We start from the raw sequence: 19955 nt of genomic DNA on the forward strand, positions 1-19955 counted from the left end.
GAGAGAGAGAGAGAGAGAGAGAGAGAGAGAGAGAGAGAGAGAGAGAGTAACTATAGATAGATCACTGTATACTTTTTCCTTACACTTACCAGACTGGTATCATTGCATACTATATAAACATACACGAGTGTGAGGGCAGCGAGTTGACAAAGTGAGGCTTTCCAATGCTCACACCCTCACAGAAACATCAGTTTAAACAACTATCCACGTGCAAAAATACCTTCACGTGAGTTAAAGAATTCAGGTGCATGATAAAAGCACTAGAAAGACGTGTACACCACCTAATCATTTATTAACAGATGTATGATACACAACATGCATAAATTGTTTCATCAATAAAATGGTTACTTCCATATCACTTCACACACTACTGTACCAATAGCCATATCTTGTGGGGCCGGTCATTGTCACGGCTCACAGTGTTCACAGGCATGTAAGATTGTTGAATAATTGTCTTCTTTTGTAATAGAAATAAAACCTCTGGCACAGTGAAATCTTGTCCATGGGGATGAAGCTCCCAGGTCACTATCATGTCCAATGACTTAGGTATGTGGTGACTTCGGTAATAAGATCTTACCATCAGATTATGAAGAGTAACCAAGGGCAATGGCACGAGCCTGTAATGTTTGGGGTATGGAACTCTATGGAACTCTACTGACCAACAACTCAAAAGGATATAACCCATACCTGGCACTGGGCTTCTTATTTGATAGCCTAGGGTGCCTAAGAGAGGTACTATCCCATTGTGATATGGCAACTCTGTTTAAACTGTATATTAGAAAGCTTCTACAGTAGTAGCTTTCCATACATATAGCATTTTCTTAAGTGTTAGTTGATGGCTTCCAGGGGAGGGAGAATAAGTTTTCTTCAGGATTGCAATCCCTGGGAGGTTACCTTTCCTCCAGTAGATGGTCCTCTACCCATACACATACAGGCACTATGTGGGCAGAGAGAGAGAGAGAGAGAGAGAGAGAGAGAGAGAGACAGAGACAGAGACAGAGACAGAGACAGAGACAGAGACAGAGAGACAGAGAGCACATGAAATTTGGCAGGGGGAGTGATGGGGATAGAAGGATAGAAGGGAGGGAGGGGAGGAGAAAGGGGGAGGTATGGTCTTAATAGAGTTATGAGATGTTTTGTATAAGTCTCATGTAACTACAAAGATCTTCAGTAGATAAATCAAGTCAAAAAGGAAGAGATCAGGAGAGGAAGAATACAATAAAAGAACCTCAAAGCCATCAAAAAATGATTGTTTAATGGAAATTTTTGTAAGTTCTTTCCTATCAACTACTTTAAATGTAAATGGATCAAATTTTCCACCCATGAAACAGATCAAAGTCAAATGAGTTTTTTGTTTTTGTTTTTGCTTTGTTTTTGTTTTTGTTTTTGTTTTTTTAAGATCCAACTTTAGGCTGCCCATACAACTCAACTTAGCTTTAATATCTTACGCAGGCTGAAAGCGAATGGCTGCAAAGATATTCCATTCAAACGACAACTAAGAAAGAACAGGATGGCTATGCTCACAGCAGAGAAAATAGATGATAAGTCAAAAATTGTCACAGGAGACAAAGAAGGTTATTGTATAATCATAAAGGAGTCAGTTCATCAATGGTCTATAACAACTTTGAGTATACGCACACTTAATATCAAAGCACCTACGTATATAAGGAGAGATCCCAAAGGATGCCGTTAGTGGAAGAGGAAGTCAATAACAGATGCAGGACAGAGCACATACAACACAACACTATAGCAAAATGAACTCAACAGATATCTACAGAATAGTACAGGAGCAGATGAAACACTCTTTTCAAATTCACACATGGAACATTCTCCAGAATGGAACCTTTGTTAGGCCACAGAACAGTCTAGATAAATTTAAGAACACGAACAGTCTAGATAAATTTAAGAACATGTGAGTCCTATCAACTATCTTTTCTAAACACAGAAGTGTGAAACTGGAAGTCAGTATCCAGAGGTAAAATCACATAATTCACAAATATATAGTGTTGTGGGAGATATTTTAAAATCAGCCGCTGGTCAAACCGACTATCTAAGCTGAGGTGGCTCTGCCTAGCTCAACCGCCATCTTCTGTGGCCAGAGGCCATGTGCGAACCGCAGCTAGAACCGGCCCACCAGAAACACCAGCCCTGCCACCCACAAGAGACACCAGCATGGGAGATGGCTCTGCCAGTCTTCCACGCTGTCTCTGCAAGGCTGGGCATTGCACAGACCAACCTGCCATCCATGCAGGCCCAGTAAGAAAATGAAACTCTAATGCTTAAAGATTAATCAAAGGTTTTATATGTTTGGTAATGCTCAATAACAATATGCCCATAAAAGGAGAGTTGTCTCCCAATTAGCTAACCTAAATAAAAGTTGTTACCTGCAACTGCTCTCCATACCTGTGTGGCTCTTCATCGCTCCTACATCTCTGCCCTTCCTAGCTCCTCCTCTTCCTTTTCCTCTTCCTCTCCTTACTCCTCCCACCTTAGCTCCTCCTACAATGTAGGAATTAAAACAACATACTCACAAATGACCAATGACTCAAAAAAGTAGTAAAAAAAAGAAAAAAATAAATATTGATGTGAATTAAAATATATATAACATAACAAAACATACAGGTATAGTAAGACTGGTTTTAAGTGAAAAGTCTGTGGCAATATTTTTCTGAATTAAGGCGGAAAGACTTAAAGAGCTAAACTTTATGCTGTAGTAAGTTAGAGAAAACAAAAACAAAAAAACCAACCATCCAAACAAACAACAAACCCACCAGAGTCGATGTGAGAAAAAAAAATCAGAGTAAAATAATGAAAAGATAGAAAAACGAAAGATCAAAGAGTCTGAGAGTCAGCCTCTTGAAAAGATTTTTAAAACTGGTAAGCCTTTAGCCACACTTAATAACAATAAAGAGAATCCCCAATAAAACCATGAGTGAAAGATACCACAGAAATGCAGATCACCAGAGTCTACCATGAGCAACTATACACCAGCAAACTGGATGACCAGGAAATGGACTCCTTCACAGAAACACAACCTCCCAGGACTAGAGTTTGAAGAAATGTAAAATATAAACAATTTAGCAATGAGTATGAAGATTGAGTTGGTTATCAAGTCACCCCGAAAAAAATCAGTTCAAGATCTGGTGATGTTGATGATCTATATGCAACATTTAAAGAAATGTTGGGCCGGGCAGTGGTGGCGCACGCCTTTAATCCCAGCACTTGGGAGGCAGAAGCAGGTGGATTTCTGAGTTCGAGAGATTGAGGCTAGCCTGGTCTACAGAGTGAGTTCCAGTACAGTCAGGGCTACACAGAGAAACCTTGTCTCGAAAAACCCAAAAAAAAGAAAGAAAGAAATGTTAATGCCAGCCGTCTTCAAACTTTACCAAGAAGTTGGGAGAAAAGAAGAGAAACAGGAGGAGGAGAAAAAAGAGGAAGAGGAGGAGGAGAACACTTCAAATAAACACATTTTGATTAGATCAGAATTTTGTACTCAGAAACCTGACAAAAACACACAGGAGGCCAGGCGTTGGTGGTGCATGCCTTTAATCCCAGCACTTGGGAGGCAGAGGCAGGCGGATTTCTGAGTTCGAGGCCAGCCTGGTCTACAGAGTGAGTTCCAGGACAGCCAGGGCTCCACAGAGAAACCCTGTCTCGAAAACAAAAACATAAACAAAAACAAAAACAAAAACAAAAAAACCCAGGAGCTGAATAGACATTTCTCAAAAACAAACAAACAAACAAAAGATTTCATTCTAACAGCTGACAGTTATATGGGGAACTGCTACAGATCATTAACCAAGGAAACACAGGTAGAATCACAAAGAAGGAGATGGTCCAGTAAGATGGCCCACTAATATTGCCTCTCTATGACCTGGTTAAAGGGAAGAGTCAGCATAAGAAAGAACACACTCAGGCTGGGTCTGTAGCTCAGTTGGTAGAGTGCCTGCCTTGCAAACAAGAAGCCTAGAGTTCGGTACCACTACTGTATACTCTTATCATGGGATATAGTTCCTGAGAGAGGAAGGGAAGAGCCAGGAGGGACGGGAAAAGAGAACAGGGCTAGAAAAGAAAGAAAGGCAGAAGCGGGGGAGAGGTGAATATAGTTCACCAAAGAGAGGAAGAGCTTTAGGAATTCACAAAGATACTGAAAGAACAGCTAAAAGGCACTGAAAGGAATATTGGTGGTAACACGGCAACAGGAAGCTAGCCTTGTCGAACCCAGTTCTGTGTGGCTTTCCACTGGAGGCAGGAGAAGTAGAAACCTCATGCAGAAGGGAACCCAGCACCCCCCACCTCCACCCCACCCCACCCCCAGTGAAAAGTGAATTAGTAATCTTGCCCTCGGGCCATATGAGCAGTGCTCACAAAAACCTCCAATCCAGTTGTAGGCTTTGGTGAGACAGTGCCTCCTCTCAGCATCTAGATGGGTCAGTAGTGGAGACGACTCCTACTGCCCCACCCTGAATGATCGGGAGGGGTGCTGGTTGGTGTCATATGGCAAGGAACCTATTGTTTGAAGCTAAGCCATCCTGAGCATCTAAGAATGAGGGACAACCACAAATCAGAAAACTTGAATTTAATTGGGCAGAGCCTCAACGTGAAGAAGGGGAAGTTGTGGAAAGCAGGAAAGGAAGCAGATGCTGGCAAGCCAAAAAGAACACATTGCAGGAAGCTCTGCTTAAGCAGGGATACACACTAAGAAAGGAAGTCCCACAGCCAGAGGCTGAGAGCAGATGTCATCAACAGAGAAGAACCCTGGACTTTGATGGCCCTGAGCCTGAGGTCGGCAGGTGGATCGCTAGGAACACTGGCACTCTAGTAGAATAGTTGACAGTCACCATTGTGCTGCCTAGGCGGGATGCTCAGTTCTTGTGGGAAGAATGGAGATCTAAGTTCTGTGGTTGCTTCACCCTTTTCTCACATACGTGCAAGCTGTCCTCCACTAGAATACTCACCACCAGAGGCAGGAAGGGTGAGAGGGCAGTCTTGGGGAGTCTTGGGAGTGTCAGAAAGCCTGCCCAGCCTACAGACAGCAAAGCTGAGTACGCCCCTGGTACTCAAGAGAAACTACTTAAATGAAAGGGCTCTGGCAGATATCAGACAAGCATCTAAGACGAGCTCAGCATCTGCAGAAACACAGAGACGATGAGAGTCTCTGAGTTCAGCGGACAGAACCTGTGCGCAGAACCTGAAGTCTACCGTTTTTTGAGGATCCACAAAGAAGCTGAGCCGTTCTGCCTCCTGTTGTATGATTTCACTTTCTCTTTACTGCACATTCATTTTCTCTTAATTATACTAAAAAAAAAAATCTGTATGGGGCCTGAGGAGATAGTTCTGTAGTTGAGAGCACTTGTTACTCTTACAGAGGACCTGAGTTCCATTTTTGGTACCCACGTGATGGCTTAAAGCTATCCTAACTCCAGTTCCAGAGGACCCTGACTTCTGTAGGCAACAAACACACACGTGGTTCACAGTCACACATGCAGGCTTTAAAACACTTGTACATAAAACAAAATCAATACATCCTTTAAAAAATCTTGATAATGTTTTAATTTTTCAGTTCCTTTCAGACATTGGATTAATCTTGTACACGTTTTTCTTCATTATCGGGCAATCTTTAATCTTCTTCCTTTTGTGTTCATTTATTCTTTATTTTTCTTCCCCCCACCCCCAGAAACTACTTAGTATTGACACAGAAACAAGCATGTAAACTAGTGGAAGAGAATAGAAGATCCAGGTATCAACCCATACAGCTACAGCAGCTTAACTTTCAACAGGTTTAACAGATCAAGCTGTACTACAAAGCAAAAGTGATTAAAAACTGTATGGTATTAGTACAGAAACAGACAGGATGATGAATGGAATGGAACTGAAGATGCAGAGACAAATCCACAGACCTATGGACACTTGATTTTTGACAAAGAAGCCAAAACCACACAATGGGGAAAAAGAAGGCATTTCAACAGTGGGGCTGGTCTAACCAGATGTTTGTATGTAGAAGAATGCAAATAGATCTATATTTATTGCCCAGCACAAAACTCAAGTGCCAGTGGATCAAAGAACTCAACATAAAACTGGTTACGTTAAATGTGATTAAAAAGAAAAAAAGTGGAAAATAGCCTTGAACTCATTGGTACAGGAGACAACTTCATGAACAGAACACCAATGGCTCAAGCTCTAAGATCAACAATTGATAAATGGGACCTCCTGAAACTAAAAATCTTCTGTAAGGCAAAGGACATTGTCAATATAACAAAATGACAGCCTACAAATTGGGAAAATATCTTCACTAACCCCACATCTGATAGAGGGATAATATCCAAAATTTATAAAGAGCTCAAGAAGTTAGGCACCAACGACCCAAATGACCCAATTTTAAAAATGGAGTACAGAGCTAAACAGAGATCTCACGAGAGGAATATCTAATGGCTGAGAAGTACTTAAAGAAATGTTCAGCGTCCTTAGTCATCAGGGAAATGCAAATCAAGACAACTCTGAGATTCCACCTCATATCCATCAGAATGGTCAAGATCAAAAATTCAAGGTACAGCACATATTGGTTTTTGAAAGATGGTTTCTTTAACAAGTGATCCAGAAAGACTGAATTTCTATGTAGAGACACTAGGGCCTCACTCTGCTCCAGAAGCAACTCAGGATGAACTGGAGGCAAGAATGTAAGTCTGAAACTTCGAAACTCCTAAAGGAAAACATAAGTAAAGCACTTGAAGATGCAGGCAGGTAGAGGGACTTCCTAATAAGACTCCAGCAGTACAGGAAATAACCAGAACTGACCAGTGGCATTGCATGAAACTTGACAGCTCTGTGCAGCAAATGAAACCATTGCCAGGGTACAGAGAAAACCTCCAGACTTTGGGAAAAAAAAAACTTTGCCAACTACTCATCAATCAGGTAATTAATGTCTAGAATACATGGAAAAACTGCATAACATAAATTTCAAAAATCATCCAAGCAGTAAATTGAGCTAATTAAATGAATAGACAGTTCTCAAGAGGAGGAACACAGAAAGTCAATAAAATATCTGAAAAAGTATTCAATACCCTTAATCCCATGGGAAATAAATTAAAACTGCTTGGAGATTCCATCTTACCCCGGAGCAGAATGACTATTGCTAGGAAGATAAGTGACAGTAAATGCTGGTGAAGATGTGGAGAAAGGATGCCTCTGCTCTGCTGGAGGGAATGCAAATGTGTAGAGCCACCATGGAAATCAGCTTTCGAAGGACACTTTCGAAGGCTAAAACTGGAACTACCATGTGACCCATCCATAGCTCTCCTGGGCTCATACCCAAAAGACTATAAATGGATATTCCACAGAGATCCCTGCAATACATCTATATTACCTGTCTCTTCATGACAGCTAGGGAATGGAACCTCCCTCGGTGTCTATCAACCTGTGAGTGGATTAAAATGTGGCATATACACACAATGGAACTTCATTCAGTCACAAAGAAAAGCTGAGATCATGTCGTCAGAAAGTAGATGCAACAGGAAATCAAGTAAACCAGATGAAGGAAAAAAAAAACAGATACCCCATGTTTAATTTGTGAAACACAGATTGAAATGTGCGTGTCCATATGAGTGTGTCTATGTACGTGTGTGTGTTCATCTGTGTGTGTGCACATGTTCCTACGAATGCACATATCATGTGCATCTGTGTGTGTGTGCATGTATGTGTGTACATGTGTGTGTACCTGTGTGTGATGAAAGTTATAAAGGGGAGAGAAAGAGAAGTACGGAGGATGAGGAGGTAGGGAAGAGACAAAAATGAATACATGTGACAGAACATCTGTCTAGAGGAAGGAGAGTTGGAGGATGGCAGTGGGGGAAAGAATGAATTAGAATACAGTGATATATATACTTTTAAATGACATAATGAAACCCATTACGTCGTATGCTAACTTAAAAGTTGGATTTAAAAGGGGTCTGAGGAGATAGCTCAGGCAGTAAAACGCTTGCTGGGTACCATGGAGATCTGAGTTTGATGCTAAGACCCTCATTTTAAAAGTCAAATGTGGTGGCATGCTCTTGCCAACCAGGTGCTGGAGAGACAGACAGACAGACAGACAGGCAAATGGAAAAAGAGCACTGGTTCAGCCAGCTTAGCCTAACTGCTGAACTCTAGGCTAGCAAGAAAAAAAAAAAAATATATATATATATATATATATATGGAGAGATAGAGAGAGAGAGATAGAAAGAGAGAGAGAGATCAAGGATATCTCCTGAGGAATTAGGAACGACACACCTAAGGCTGACCCAGGTCCATGCTGGAACATTATTCAGCCCTAAAAACAAAGTAAATGCTGTCTTCTGCTGCACCATGGATAAACTTAGAGGCACTAAGACCAGTGAACTAATCAGACGTGTGGTGCTAAGTGCCATCTCACTACCTGGGAAACAGAAGAAGGAGACTTGAGCCAGTTCAAAACCAGCCTGGATTAGACAGCAAGGCCAAGTTCATCCTGAGCTACATAGCGTGAGACCCTACTTCAAAGAGAAATTAAAAAACAAAACAAAGACCTGAGATGTGGCTCGGTGGCTGAGTGCTTGTCTAGATTGTGTCAAACCCTGTTTGATCCTCAGGGGAAAGAAGTTGGGAGAGGGGAAGAGCCTGCAAGCACGAGAGAGTGTGTTCTCTCAAGTAGAGCTTTCTAAAAGTTATAGTTTGCAGAAGCAGGAGCTGAATAACAGGGTTTGCCTAAGGCTGACTGGCAGAAGTGGCGGGTCAATTGTACAGGGTGAGCAATCTGCTCTTAGGTATTGTGACTGAAGTTAATGATGATGCAGAGGACAGTTAAGACTGCCAAGAGAGTAGTCTTAAGTGTCCTGAGCAGGCCTCCCCCAACACCTCATCACTCTTGTAACAGAACGAGAAAATAGACCTAGCTCAGTCACAGCTGTCTTGACTCGATCTGCAGTTGTGGTTACACTAAAAATAGATTTTTTGGGGCTCTTGCCACACTCTTGGTATATGAAGAATAAAGAAAGAAGAAAATCTCTTCTGCCCAAAAAGTCTTCTTTTCCATTTAAGAAGTCATCTCATTCAACAAAAAAGATGATCTCTAGGCTGCCCAGTTTTATGTTAACTTGGACATTTGAACTAGAGTCCTTTGAGAGAGGGGAGCTTCAATTGAGAAAAATGCCTCCACAAGATCGGGTTGCAATCAAGCAAGCCTTTAGGGAATCTTAATTAGTGATTTAAGTGGGCGGGCCCAGCCCACTGTAGTTAGGGTCACTGCGGATTGGTCCTGGGTTCTATAAGAAAGCAGGCTTGCCTCTGTCACCTGAGAGCAGGTGGGCTGGCCCTGCCCCTTTCTGCCTGCAGCACACAGGGGAATGGGCCCTGGGCAACACAGTGGACCTGGCCCTGATGGAAAAGAATGGGAGAGTGAGCCCCAAGAGTGTGAGACCGGAAGAGCTGGCCCAGCCCCTCACAAGCTGTAGCACACAGGGAGAGTGGGTCCCATGCCTTGACTGGGCAGCACAGTGGAGCTGGCCATGGAGGTGTGTGTGTGTGAGCTAGAAGGCAGGAAAGCTGACCCTGCCTCCTGCTGATGGTGGCATTGGGTGGCCTAGCTGGAGCACAGCTGAAAAGCTCGCCCTGGTAGTGCAGGGAGAGCCAGCACGCTAACCAGCTCGGCTACCACCTAGGCCCCATCCAGGGCTCTGCGTTGGCCCACCCCAAAATCTCCATCGTCTTTGAACAGTTGGGATGCGTGAAAGGGCCAGTCCTGCTAATCCAACACTGCAGGCTCTCCATGACACAGGGCAAGAACAGGATAACCAGGAGCAAGCCTGGTAGGAGGATCCAGTATTGATGATGTCACAGAAGACAGGCAGGTCTCACCAGACCAATGACCGATTGCAATGAGCATTCTCACGGGAAGATGTGTGGACACAGGGATAATACTATGGAACTCACCGTGACATATACTACAGCTTCCAGGGTCAGAGCTTCTCTATGCTTTGGATTTGTTGTTTTGGTTGGTGTGTGTGTGTGTGTGTGTGTGTGTGTGTGTGTGTGTTATTTTAATGGGGAGACTGCAAAGGCAAAGAGAGGATAGGAAGGGACAGGGAGATGGATGGGATTGGGGTACACGATGTGAAACTCATGAAGAATCAATAAAAAGTTAAAGAAAGAAGAAAAGGAAGGAAGCAAGCTTAACAAGCCATGGAGAGCAAGTCAGTCAGCAGCATCCCTCCATGGCCTCTGCATCAGCTCCTGCCTCCCGGTTCCTGCTCTGTCTTGATTTCCTCTGATGATGAACAGTGATATGGAAGCATAAGTCAAATAAACCCTTTCCTCCCGGACTTGCTTTTGATCGTGGGTCTCATCCTGGCACTAGACACTCTCAGCACGTGTTCAGAAAGTGATACACGTTCATTGCAGTGACCAGGCTAATAATACGCAGTCCCCTCTTTTCTCTGGCAAGAACACAGAGGCTGACCCCACCATCATGTACGTGCCCAGCAGATGAGAAACACAGCAACAAAGCAAGGCACTCTGAGTGCCTAACACACACACACACACACACACACACACACACCCCACCACCAACAACAACAAAAACAAAAAATCCAAAGCATAGAGAAGATCTGACCCTGGAAGCTGTAGTATATGTCACAGTGAGTCCCACAGTATATCCCTATGTCCACACATCTTCCCTTGCGAATGCTCATTGCAGTCGGTCATTGGTCTGGTGAGAGCCATCTGTCTTCTGTGACACCATCAATACTGGATCCTCCTACACTCTGTACACTCTGGTACAGTTGTCCCCAGGAAGTACAGGGAACTAAGCAAATGAGGTGTAGTTTTGTCCCTGACGAAGCGAAACCTGTTGCAGCTATGAGCTAGAAACGTAGAAATGTCAAGTGATCAGAATAATGTCTAAGGCTCTGTCAGCATCTGGGTTGGCACGGAAGTCCTGTCTCACCATTCACTGTGGCAGAGAAAAGCACATGCTTCAAATCATACCCTTGGCTACAAACAGATGTCTTGGATAACCACTTTTAAGAACTAAGCGAAATGAGATTCAATAGCTCTTTCCCGGCAGGCCACCTGCCATGTGAGGGAACTGCCCACACTTCAGTCTCCGTGTGAATTGCCCATTCGAATAACCTGGGAAGAATTTTTTAAGTCCCCAAACCAAGCATCATCACGGGGAGTCCCAATGAGTTGATTTGGGACAAGACTTAGCCATGCCATTTTCAAATGCTCTCAGGCTGAATGGAAGGTTCAGTCAGCGAGAAATCGCTGCAACCCTGTGGTGCTAATGGGCTTCCTTCCTCCTCAACAGCTCTATCGCTGACTACTCACTTAAGCCTAATGCAATAGTATTCCTCAGCCTGAACTTCCTCCTCAATAAAATGTTGGTAACAGCAGTTAGTTAACAACCCAGTGAGCTAAACTGAGGCAACACATGAAGAAGCTAGGACAGAGCTGGGATATGGGAGCACTCAAAATATTCACTGTTGTGGTCATGTTAACAGTGGCAGTGGGGTTGGCGAGGAGGAGGATGATGATAGTGGTGGCAGCAGTCATGGTGACGGTGACAAGGATGATGGTGTGGTGGTAGTGATAATAATAAAATAATGAGACCTTTCCCTGGGGCTAAGGCTACAACACATTTCATCACAGAAAGCGAAAAATCATAACTTCAATCCATGAGTTATAATCTTTACCATGGCTTCCTTCACTTGAAATGAGCCTGTAGAATCTACCACAATCTTGAGCACATATGAGGGGACGCCTGGGCTCTGTGAGGACATATGGTAGCTTGTATCTGCTGTCTACAGGAGACAGGCACTCACTCAGGCACCCACTCACCTGGGGTTGAAATGAATGTTCTTGGGAACTCCTCGGCTGTCTATGACGACTTTCTGGTTGTCTCTGTAGTTGGCAGAATCATCCGGGATCCTGAATTTGGCCATCTGAATCTCAGAATCACTCAGCTCTGCGTGAGAAATTCTTGCATAACCCAACCTGCAGAAGAATTAGAAGTGGCTTCTAAAATGTCTCATTCTAAAAATACTCTAATGAATATAGCAAAGCCCCAACCGAAACACAGCCAACTCTAATGGCTAACACCTTCTGTATTAAGCGTATTTCCCATTTCTAACTTGACTCTGTATATCATGACTAGACCTACCTTGATTTATTACCCTGAGTGTTAACAGAAATACTGTCTTCATAACATGGTAAATGAATAAGGAATAAGGACATAGATTTAATTAACTCCACTTAGCAACCTTGCTTTACTTTTGTATTCGGATGAATGTTCTGTCTACACAAACTGCTTCCCATATAATTACCCTTTGAGTTAATAACAGGATTTCTTCAGACTGACAAGTGTGCACGCTTACATTTTACATTTTTTTCTTTTTTTACCAAATACCTCGTGCATATTTCTAGGCACATTTCCTAGTCTAAAATCAAAGATTTTATATGTCTGTAAAAAAAAAAAAGTCCACATCCTGTTTGGCTTCCAGTGTTCAACTCTCTGGAAAAGTCAAAACACTTTACAGATGCTATCTAAAGCGTTCTCAGTGAAGTTCTCAGACCGGAAAATGGATGGACCTCAGTGGCAAGAACTTCGTTTTCATTCATTTACATCCTGCCTCTTCCAAAACGGGTATTTGCATCATTTTCGGTCGCTTATGGATTTGATGAAGGAACTTTCCATAGCAGCATTTTAGGTTGTGTGTGGTAACCAGGAGGTTAGATGGAGTCCTTGCTCCCAGTGACTATTTTTTCTAGTTGGAGGACAAATTAAACAAGTGTGTATGTAAAACATCGATCGGGTGGTGATAGGTTAAGTCCCATAGGGAAGGACTGGAAGGAGTCCAACATACAGGACGGGTGAAGAAAGGCAAAGGCTTGGAGGTAGACATGTGCATGGGGTTTGGGGACTCAAGCAGGACTGAAGGAAGAAAGGCATTGGACTTGGGATAGAGAGGAAGTGGGTGGCAGAACCCTTCCTCCAATACACCTGTGAGGGCTCAGACTCTTATCCAAGAGGGAGAGGAGAGAGTGGGAATCCATCAGAGGGGGTGAGGAAAGATCTGTGGTGGATGCTGGGTAGAGTGGGCGCCATGGGAAGGTAGAAATGGAGAGACTAGGGGAAAGGTAAAAGAAAGGAGGCTTCAGCCAGAGTGGGAGGACCTGCAAGAGAGAAACAGAAAGAGTCGGGATGGGTGGAGGTAGCCACCTTCCCATGACAAAAAGAGGGATGAGAGCTATGGCCCTGTCAGATAGGGGATCGGAGCTGTCACAGGTTACAGCTTTGGGCTAAGCTCATGAGCTGTAGCTCTGGGTCACTCTAAAGCACTGTCTTTGGCAAATCTGGGCTGTTTATCTCCTGAATCTCTAAGATTGAAATTTTAACCTGTTTCTAGACCTTTGAGAATATAACTGGCTTTTATTTAAACCACCCACTCATTCTGTATTATTTTGCTGGGGCAACCAGGGTAGAACAATGGATAAGCTATAACACATGCGCGTGCATGCAAGCATGCCTGCATGCACACGCTCCCACATACACACAGAGAAGCACCACTTATCTTAAATACACTGTGTCCTGACGGCTAGTCATTTTGTTCAACTCGTAACTGTTATGCCTATTTCAGTCTGCACCAGAGCTTGTTTTCTAGAATTCTGATATCCTGTGAATTCAAATACTTGAATGCAGAATGAAATAGAAACAATGTTCTCCATCTTAGATATGAAATGATTTATGAAGCAGCGTGTTCTTCTACCATAGCTCTTTGGAAAAAATGAAGCAGTCGTGAGGCTGGCTCCCGGGCAGCTGTCTGAGAGCAATGGCTGGGTCTTTGAACCAGTGTTGTAACCAGAATGACTGTTACAGCCCCTAAATGGTTTTCTGGGCTTCCTTCAGTAAGTACATGCACCAACCAGGTGAGGTGTCCAAGGGCCAACGAGGTTCCTATATGCTTATATTCCAAGTCCTTAAGAAGGGTCCATAGAGCCTTACAAAATTCACTCCCCTCCCCAGCGTGATAGCGTTCACCTACTACCCTATCCACCTTCCAACCCCAGCACATACTGTAGCTTCTCTAGCCTTACCCCCTTCAAACAGAATGCTCTTGTGTTAGGGCCTCTGTCCCTGTATCTGGAAGGGCCATCTCCCATTGGTACCTTTCTTACTGTGCCTCTGTTATACACTGTTGTATTTAATGGTTTATAAGGCCCTTATGATATAGCTCTAACTTGGCTTAGCTAGTTCTGTCTTCTTAGACTGTTAAATGTCAAAACCGTTAAATCGTGTAACCAACAAAATCAACGTTCACAAAAATTAATTGCCTTCATGACCCCTTTGTCTTCTAGAATTCACAGAATTTGGTTTCTAACGCCAGGGCTCACCTGATCAGGCCCCGGTACATGATGTATTCGCACCATCTGTCTTGATCCGAGCTGTCAATATCCTATGCGAGAGCAGAGAGGAGAACACTTAAAAGATAGAAGACAACGCTCTAATGCGAATTGCTCCAAAAGACAGAAGAGAGAAGAAAAAAGAAAGAAAAAAGGTGAACGAAAGCACAGATAATTCCCTCGCCACCCTCCTACTGATCCTCCATGCATGAGTGATTCATTCGCTCTAGAGATCCTTTTTGAGTAGCTCCTTTGTCCCTCTCTATCTCTGCACTGGATGCTGGGAACACAGAATGACGGATAAGTCTGCCCTTGCCCTGTGGTCTCGCCTCCTGCAGCTCTCCAGATCTGTCAGCCTCAGCAGAACTGAGAGTCTTGACACCAGTCCCCAGCCCTCCTAACCATGCTCTGCACCCCAGCAGCACCCTAGGGCCTTGTTTGGAAAAAGCACAGAGAAAGGATGAGAAATGGCCTGGCTTCTTCCTTTGCTCTCCCTTGCCTCTCCGTGCAAAGGGAATCCCGTCAATAGATCTCCAGCTGCCTGGTACTTAACTTGAAGCCTGGTGTTTTGTGGGTGCTTGGTCTGTGTTTACTAAATCAGATCATGGACAGAAACGCATTCAGGAGCAATCAAGAGTCTTTTGATGTTGAAGGCTTGAAACCAGACTCACTTTTCATCAGAGAAGGAGAAAGGATTTTTTTTTCTATAATGTACTGGAAAAAACTATAAATATGGAGATTTATGGGTGAAATAAGAAATCTCCACTTCCTTCTTTTTAAGTAGCCTATAAACAATATGTCTATATTTGACTTTTTACCACCTCTAACTTTTAACTATTAAAATTTAACTTAAATACATTTTATATTACTATAAATGTGCCACACAATTTATGATTTTTATTTGCTACAAGATGTGTACCTGGATGTTAATTTTATTTATTATTTATGTTATAGACTCCATTTGTATACAAAAGAAAGTGTAAATAAACCTTAGAAATTAAGCTTAAATGTTTAATAACTATAAAAAGCAAATTAATAAAAGAAGAAGTATTGAGCTTGCCTTGGGAAAGAGATAGTAGTTTAGTCATTCAGCTATAGATACTATGGCTAATCAGCTATACATCTGCTTAACTGTTATTTTACTGCATTAGAATTGACGATGTTGTAAAATTTTAAGACTAGAGAATTTAATTACTCATTTATTAAGAAGAAAAATCTGTTCATCCGAGTATATATGATTAAAATTCCTCTATAAGTCAATGAACTTCCTCGTAGAGACCATTACCAAGCAAAGCAGCTTTTAACCACTATACAGGAAACCAACAGAGGGTCAAAAGAGAAGCCAAGAGGGAGGCTGCTTCTCACACAGAGAACTGACAAGTCCATGACTCCAAGCCTTAGATCTGATTCCCTGGCTCTTTCCTGAGAACTAGTGCATTCTCTTCTCTCTCTCTCTCTCTCTCTCTCTCTCTCTCTCTCTCTCTCTCTCTCTCTTTCTCTTTCTCTCTCTCTCGGGATCAATGGTAAGACCCTGTGTGACCTCCATCTTTGGTAATGTCCTGTGCGATGGATGCCCCTCTTTCTGATACTCCATTTCAGCTTTTACTTACAGTCCTGTAACTAGCTTTCACAGTGTGGCAGATTTCATTTTCTAAGCACAGTTACAGTAACATCTCACTGACCCCATGGTACACAGTTACAATAACTTCTCACCAGCCCGTGGTACCCTTCCTAGATGTCTTTGACATTCCCCGAATCGAGAAGTGAGGTTGATGATCCTTCAGGTGAATGTGACAAGAATTCTGATTAAAGCGGAGGTGACACTCTGCCACTTAGAAGGTCAAGTCCTAGAGGACAGTGCAGGCTCTCCCCTTGTTTACTCACTCCAGAACCTAGCCACCATAAGGGAGGAAGCCGGTTGGCCCAGGAGTACTAGTGATGGTCCTGAGCCAAAAGCATCACTTGTGAATCCTCCATACAGGAAATCCTGTAGTACCCAAGAAACAGCTCACTGGCCCTGTGTGGAGCACAGCTGAGTTGTCCCCACTGAGCCCTGTCCACAGCACAGATTAGTGAGTCAGCTGACATATTCATTCTGCTGTTTTGAAGCAGTGGGCGACATGCTTTTTTGTGCTCAGGAAGCACAGAATACATTAAATTTGTCAGGGTGCTGGGAGAGATACTCAGTTAGAAAGGTGCTTGCCCCAAACACCTGTGTTCAGATCCCCAGCACACATATAAAAGTCTGGCACAGCTGATATACATCTATGAGTCTAGCCCCGGGAAGGCAGATGCAAGCAGATCCCAGGAGCTATTCCATGAGTTCCAGGGTCAGTGAGAGACCGTGTCTCGAAATAACGTGAGAAACAATGGAGGTCACATGATGTCAAATTCTGATCTCCAACCACACACACGCACACTCACACACACACACTCACACACATACACACACACTCACACACACACTCACGCACACATGCATGCACATGCTCTTGTGCATGCACACACCTACATGCATACACACATGCACACATGTGCATGCAAGTGCACACATGCACACACACAAACACACACACATACACATGTACACACATTCGTGTGCAGGCAAGTGCACACAGACACACATGCACAAACACACACACACACATACAAGCTTTTTTAGTTGGACTTTTTTTAAGTGTATAGGAATAAAGAACCATTTAACTTAGTAGATCAGAAGTCATATTAAACTTGTGTTACCTTGACGTTGCCATGTTCAGTGAGTTGTATGTAATCTCTGGAACCAGGCTCTGAAGTGATATAGCCCAGAAATATCACTTGATTCGAACAATTTTTCAGCAGTTTTGAAACTGCAATAGCCTGTAGCTTCCTGTCAAGGTCATCTCTTTAAAAAATGCAAAAAAAAAAGAGTCTCTTCGTTATATGTATAAAACAATTAAAAACAGGTAACCAAATTCCCTCTAAATTTCTTCAAAAGGGGTACAAAACCAGAGCAATTTCTGTTGGGAACACGTCTGAAGTTTTACAATGGACAAGACATAGAACCACACTTCAAACTGGGCTTGACACACACTTGATTAAGAAAAACCTTTCTGTAGAAACCAGTGAGTCAAGTTCATTCAAAAATCTTTCTTAGGATTGAAGAGGTAGCTTACCACTTAAGAGTACTTGCTGCTCTTGAAGAGGAATGAAATTTGGTCATGTCAAGCATCCCTGTCAGCCAGCTCACAACCACCTGTGACATCAGTGTCAAGGCATCTGTCACACTCTTCTGGCCCTTAGGCCCCTACACTCGTGTAACATCTCCACTCATGGGGACACACATACACGTAACTCAAAATAAAACAAATCTTTACGTCTCTCTTCCAAACAGAGAATCTGTCCAACCTTTCTTCAGTCTTAATAAATCATGTACGGAGATGTGGCTCAGTGGCAGGCCGCTTGCCTCACACACACAAAGGTTGTATGTTTACTGTCAACATTGTATGTTTAATCCGCAAGTACAAGAAGAAAGTGTGGCCTGATGTGAGACCCAGCCACTGGGATCACAGCTAAAGAATGAATGTCAAAGTAAAAGATGCAGGGGCGCTCATAAGAGGGAGAGCTGTAACCTTCATAGGACCTCCACTGTTACTTCAAGGGAACGTTTCCTGAGTGTCTCCTCTGCTCTCTTGCCCACATATTGGCTGGGTATCTTGCCTTTAACATACTACTTACTATAGGCATGAAACAGAAAAATAGGTAAGTACATTGAGCTGTCAAGGGACTTACAGATCCAGAAACAAACAGAGAGCGAGAGCGAGAGCGAGAGAGAGCGAGAGAGAGCGAGAGAGCGAGAGAGCGAGAGAGCGAGAGAGAGAGAGAGAGAGAGAGAGAGAGAGAGAGAGAGAGAGAAACATCATGTTTGATAGGACCTATCAGGAGAATAGAGGCACCTGAGGAACTTCACACAAAGTGAATTTCATATCAGGAATTGGATACTTGAGGAATGAGGATCCAATCAGGGACCAGAGATACAATCAGAGGTTTGTCTAGCACCATCTCCACCACTGGAGGACGGACAGGCAGAAGTCACACTACAGAGTCAGTAAAGAAGTTGGCTCTGACTAGAGGGGGATGGAGTAATTCGAGGGGTTCCATGATGGAAGCCAGAGAGCTGGGAACTGCAGCCACAGAAGAGATTGGACTGCTGCCAGAGATACCAGAAAAAGCCCAAAGAAGGGGTAAGAAATGCTCTGGCTTCTCCCTTTTGTTGCTTACCAACCTTGTGCCTCTTGTTGACTAAATCCACCTAGAAAGCAGAAGGCAAAGGACTCTGGGAAATATCATTCCTGGCACTGTAAAAACACAGATGGGTGCAAGGGATAGATCCCTGAGGTAAATGTGTAGTTGACAAACAGAGGCGTTTTCCTAGAAAGAAGGGTGAGTGTTACGGGGTAGAGAGACGGGGATGATCACTGGGAAACAAGAGGACTGGAGAGATCTTGAAGAAGGCTCGAAGACAGAACCTAGCAGAGTGTACATGTTGGATGGCCAGTGTTACCTATCTATCAGTTGTTTATGAAAACGTGAGGAAAGAAGGGAATATCACTTAGTGCCCTCAAATCCCAGCAGTACAGCTATTTGTGCCAATGACCCAGTAAGGACAGGGAGTGTTGTTGTTGTTGTTTTTCTGTAGTCTGGTTTCACCTGTAGGTCCTAGCATTTCTGAGCTCCGGCTTTGTCCTGAATTCTTCCTAGGTGTGTGACCCTGACGGTGTGCATCACCTAACCTCCCTCCACCTAGTGTCTTTGTCTGTAAAAAGGACGACAATATAGCACTTTGCTCATACAACATGAAGATTAAACGTGGCCACACATGTATGGAGAGATACCACCCAAGAAGCAGCCATGGGCTTGTCTGTGTCTCAAATCCACAAACAACCAGCAACACGGGGGACAATAATCTAAGCAGTTTTGTTTTGTTTTGAAATAGGAAGTAAGAAAGGCTATTTCATTTTTTTAAAAAAAATCAAAATAATATGTTAATAGTACTTCCTGGCATTTGTATACTACTAAGTAATCCAAAGACACCCACTCATGATTCCCGAAGTGTGTCACCACAAAATCCACCATTCTGTTGGAGATGTTAACTGTCATGGTTATAGCTGGTGCAATCTCGCCCTCTGGCGACGGAAGAAGGTGATGTTCTGATTTCACAATTGGGTACCGAGACAACACCATAATCCTGTAGAATGAGAAAAAGCAGAACAGTCTGGTTCTCAGCCTGTCATGGAGATGAGATGAAGGAAGTGCATTAAAAAGTCATGTCACATGACAGGTATCCACGGGGGGGGGGGAATTAAAGCGGGAGAGTGGTGAAGACTTCTATGGAAGTCTGCTTGCTGGTTCATTGCCTCTTCCTATTCAGCCAGTCTTGCTGTGGTAATCACAGTACCAGGTGCATTGCAGCAAATGCCATGGAGACGTAAACGGCAGCACTGATAAAATGAAAAGCCCACCTGGCTTGTATTGTTTCTGTAACAATATCCCACACTGCGCTCTCT

General features: G+C 43.3%; 1 protein-coding gene across 1 annotated transcript in view; it reads right to left on the reverse strand.

Moving 5' to 3' along the window:
• Cwh43 (cell wall biogenesis 43 C-terminal homolog) overlaps nucleotides 1-19955 on the reverse strand; it is a 46061-nt gene that overhangs the window by 551 nt on the left and 25555 nt on the right. Inside the window, exons 12-15 of the mRNA XM_028780827.1 lie at nucleotides 19487-19636; nucleotides 17149-17293; nucleotides 14401-14462; nucleotides 11848-12003 (exon numbers count right to left, since the gene is read on the reverse strand). Of these exons, the coding sequence (XP_028636660.1) occupies nucleotides 11848-12003; nucleotides 14401-14462; nucleotides 17149-17293; nucleotides 19487-19636 (513 nt within the window). The remainder of the gene's footprint in view (nucleotides 1-11847; nucleotides 12004-14400; nucleotides 14463-17148; nucleotides 17294-19486; nucleotides 19637-19955) is intronic.

This window comes from Grammomys surdaster, unplaced genomic scaffold (genome assembly GCF_004785775.1).
Source record: "Grammomys surdaster isolate TR1022 unplaced genomic scaffold, NIH_TR_1.0 372, whole genome shotgun sequence".
NCBI classification, from domain to species: Eukaryota; Metazoa; Chordata; class Mammalia; order Rodentia; family Muridae; genus Grammomys; species Grammomys surdaster.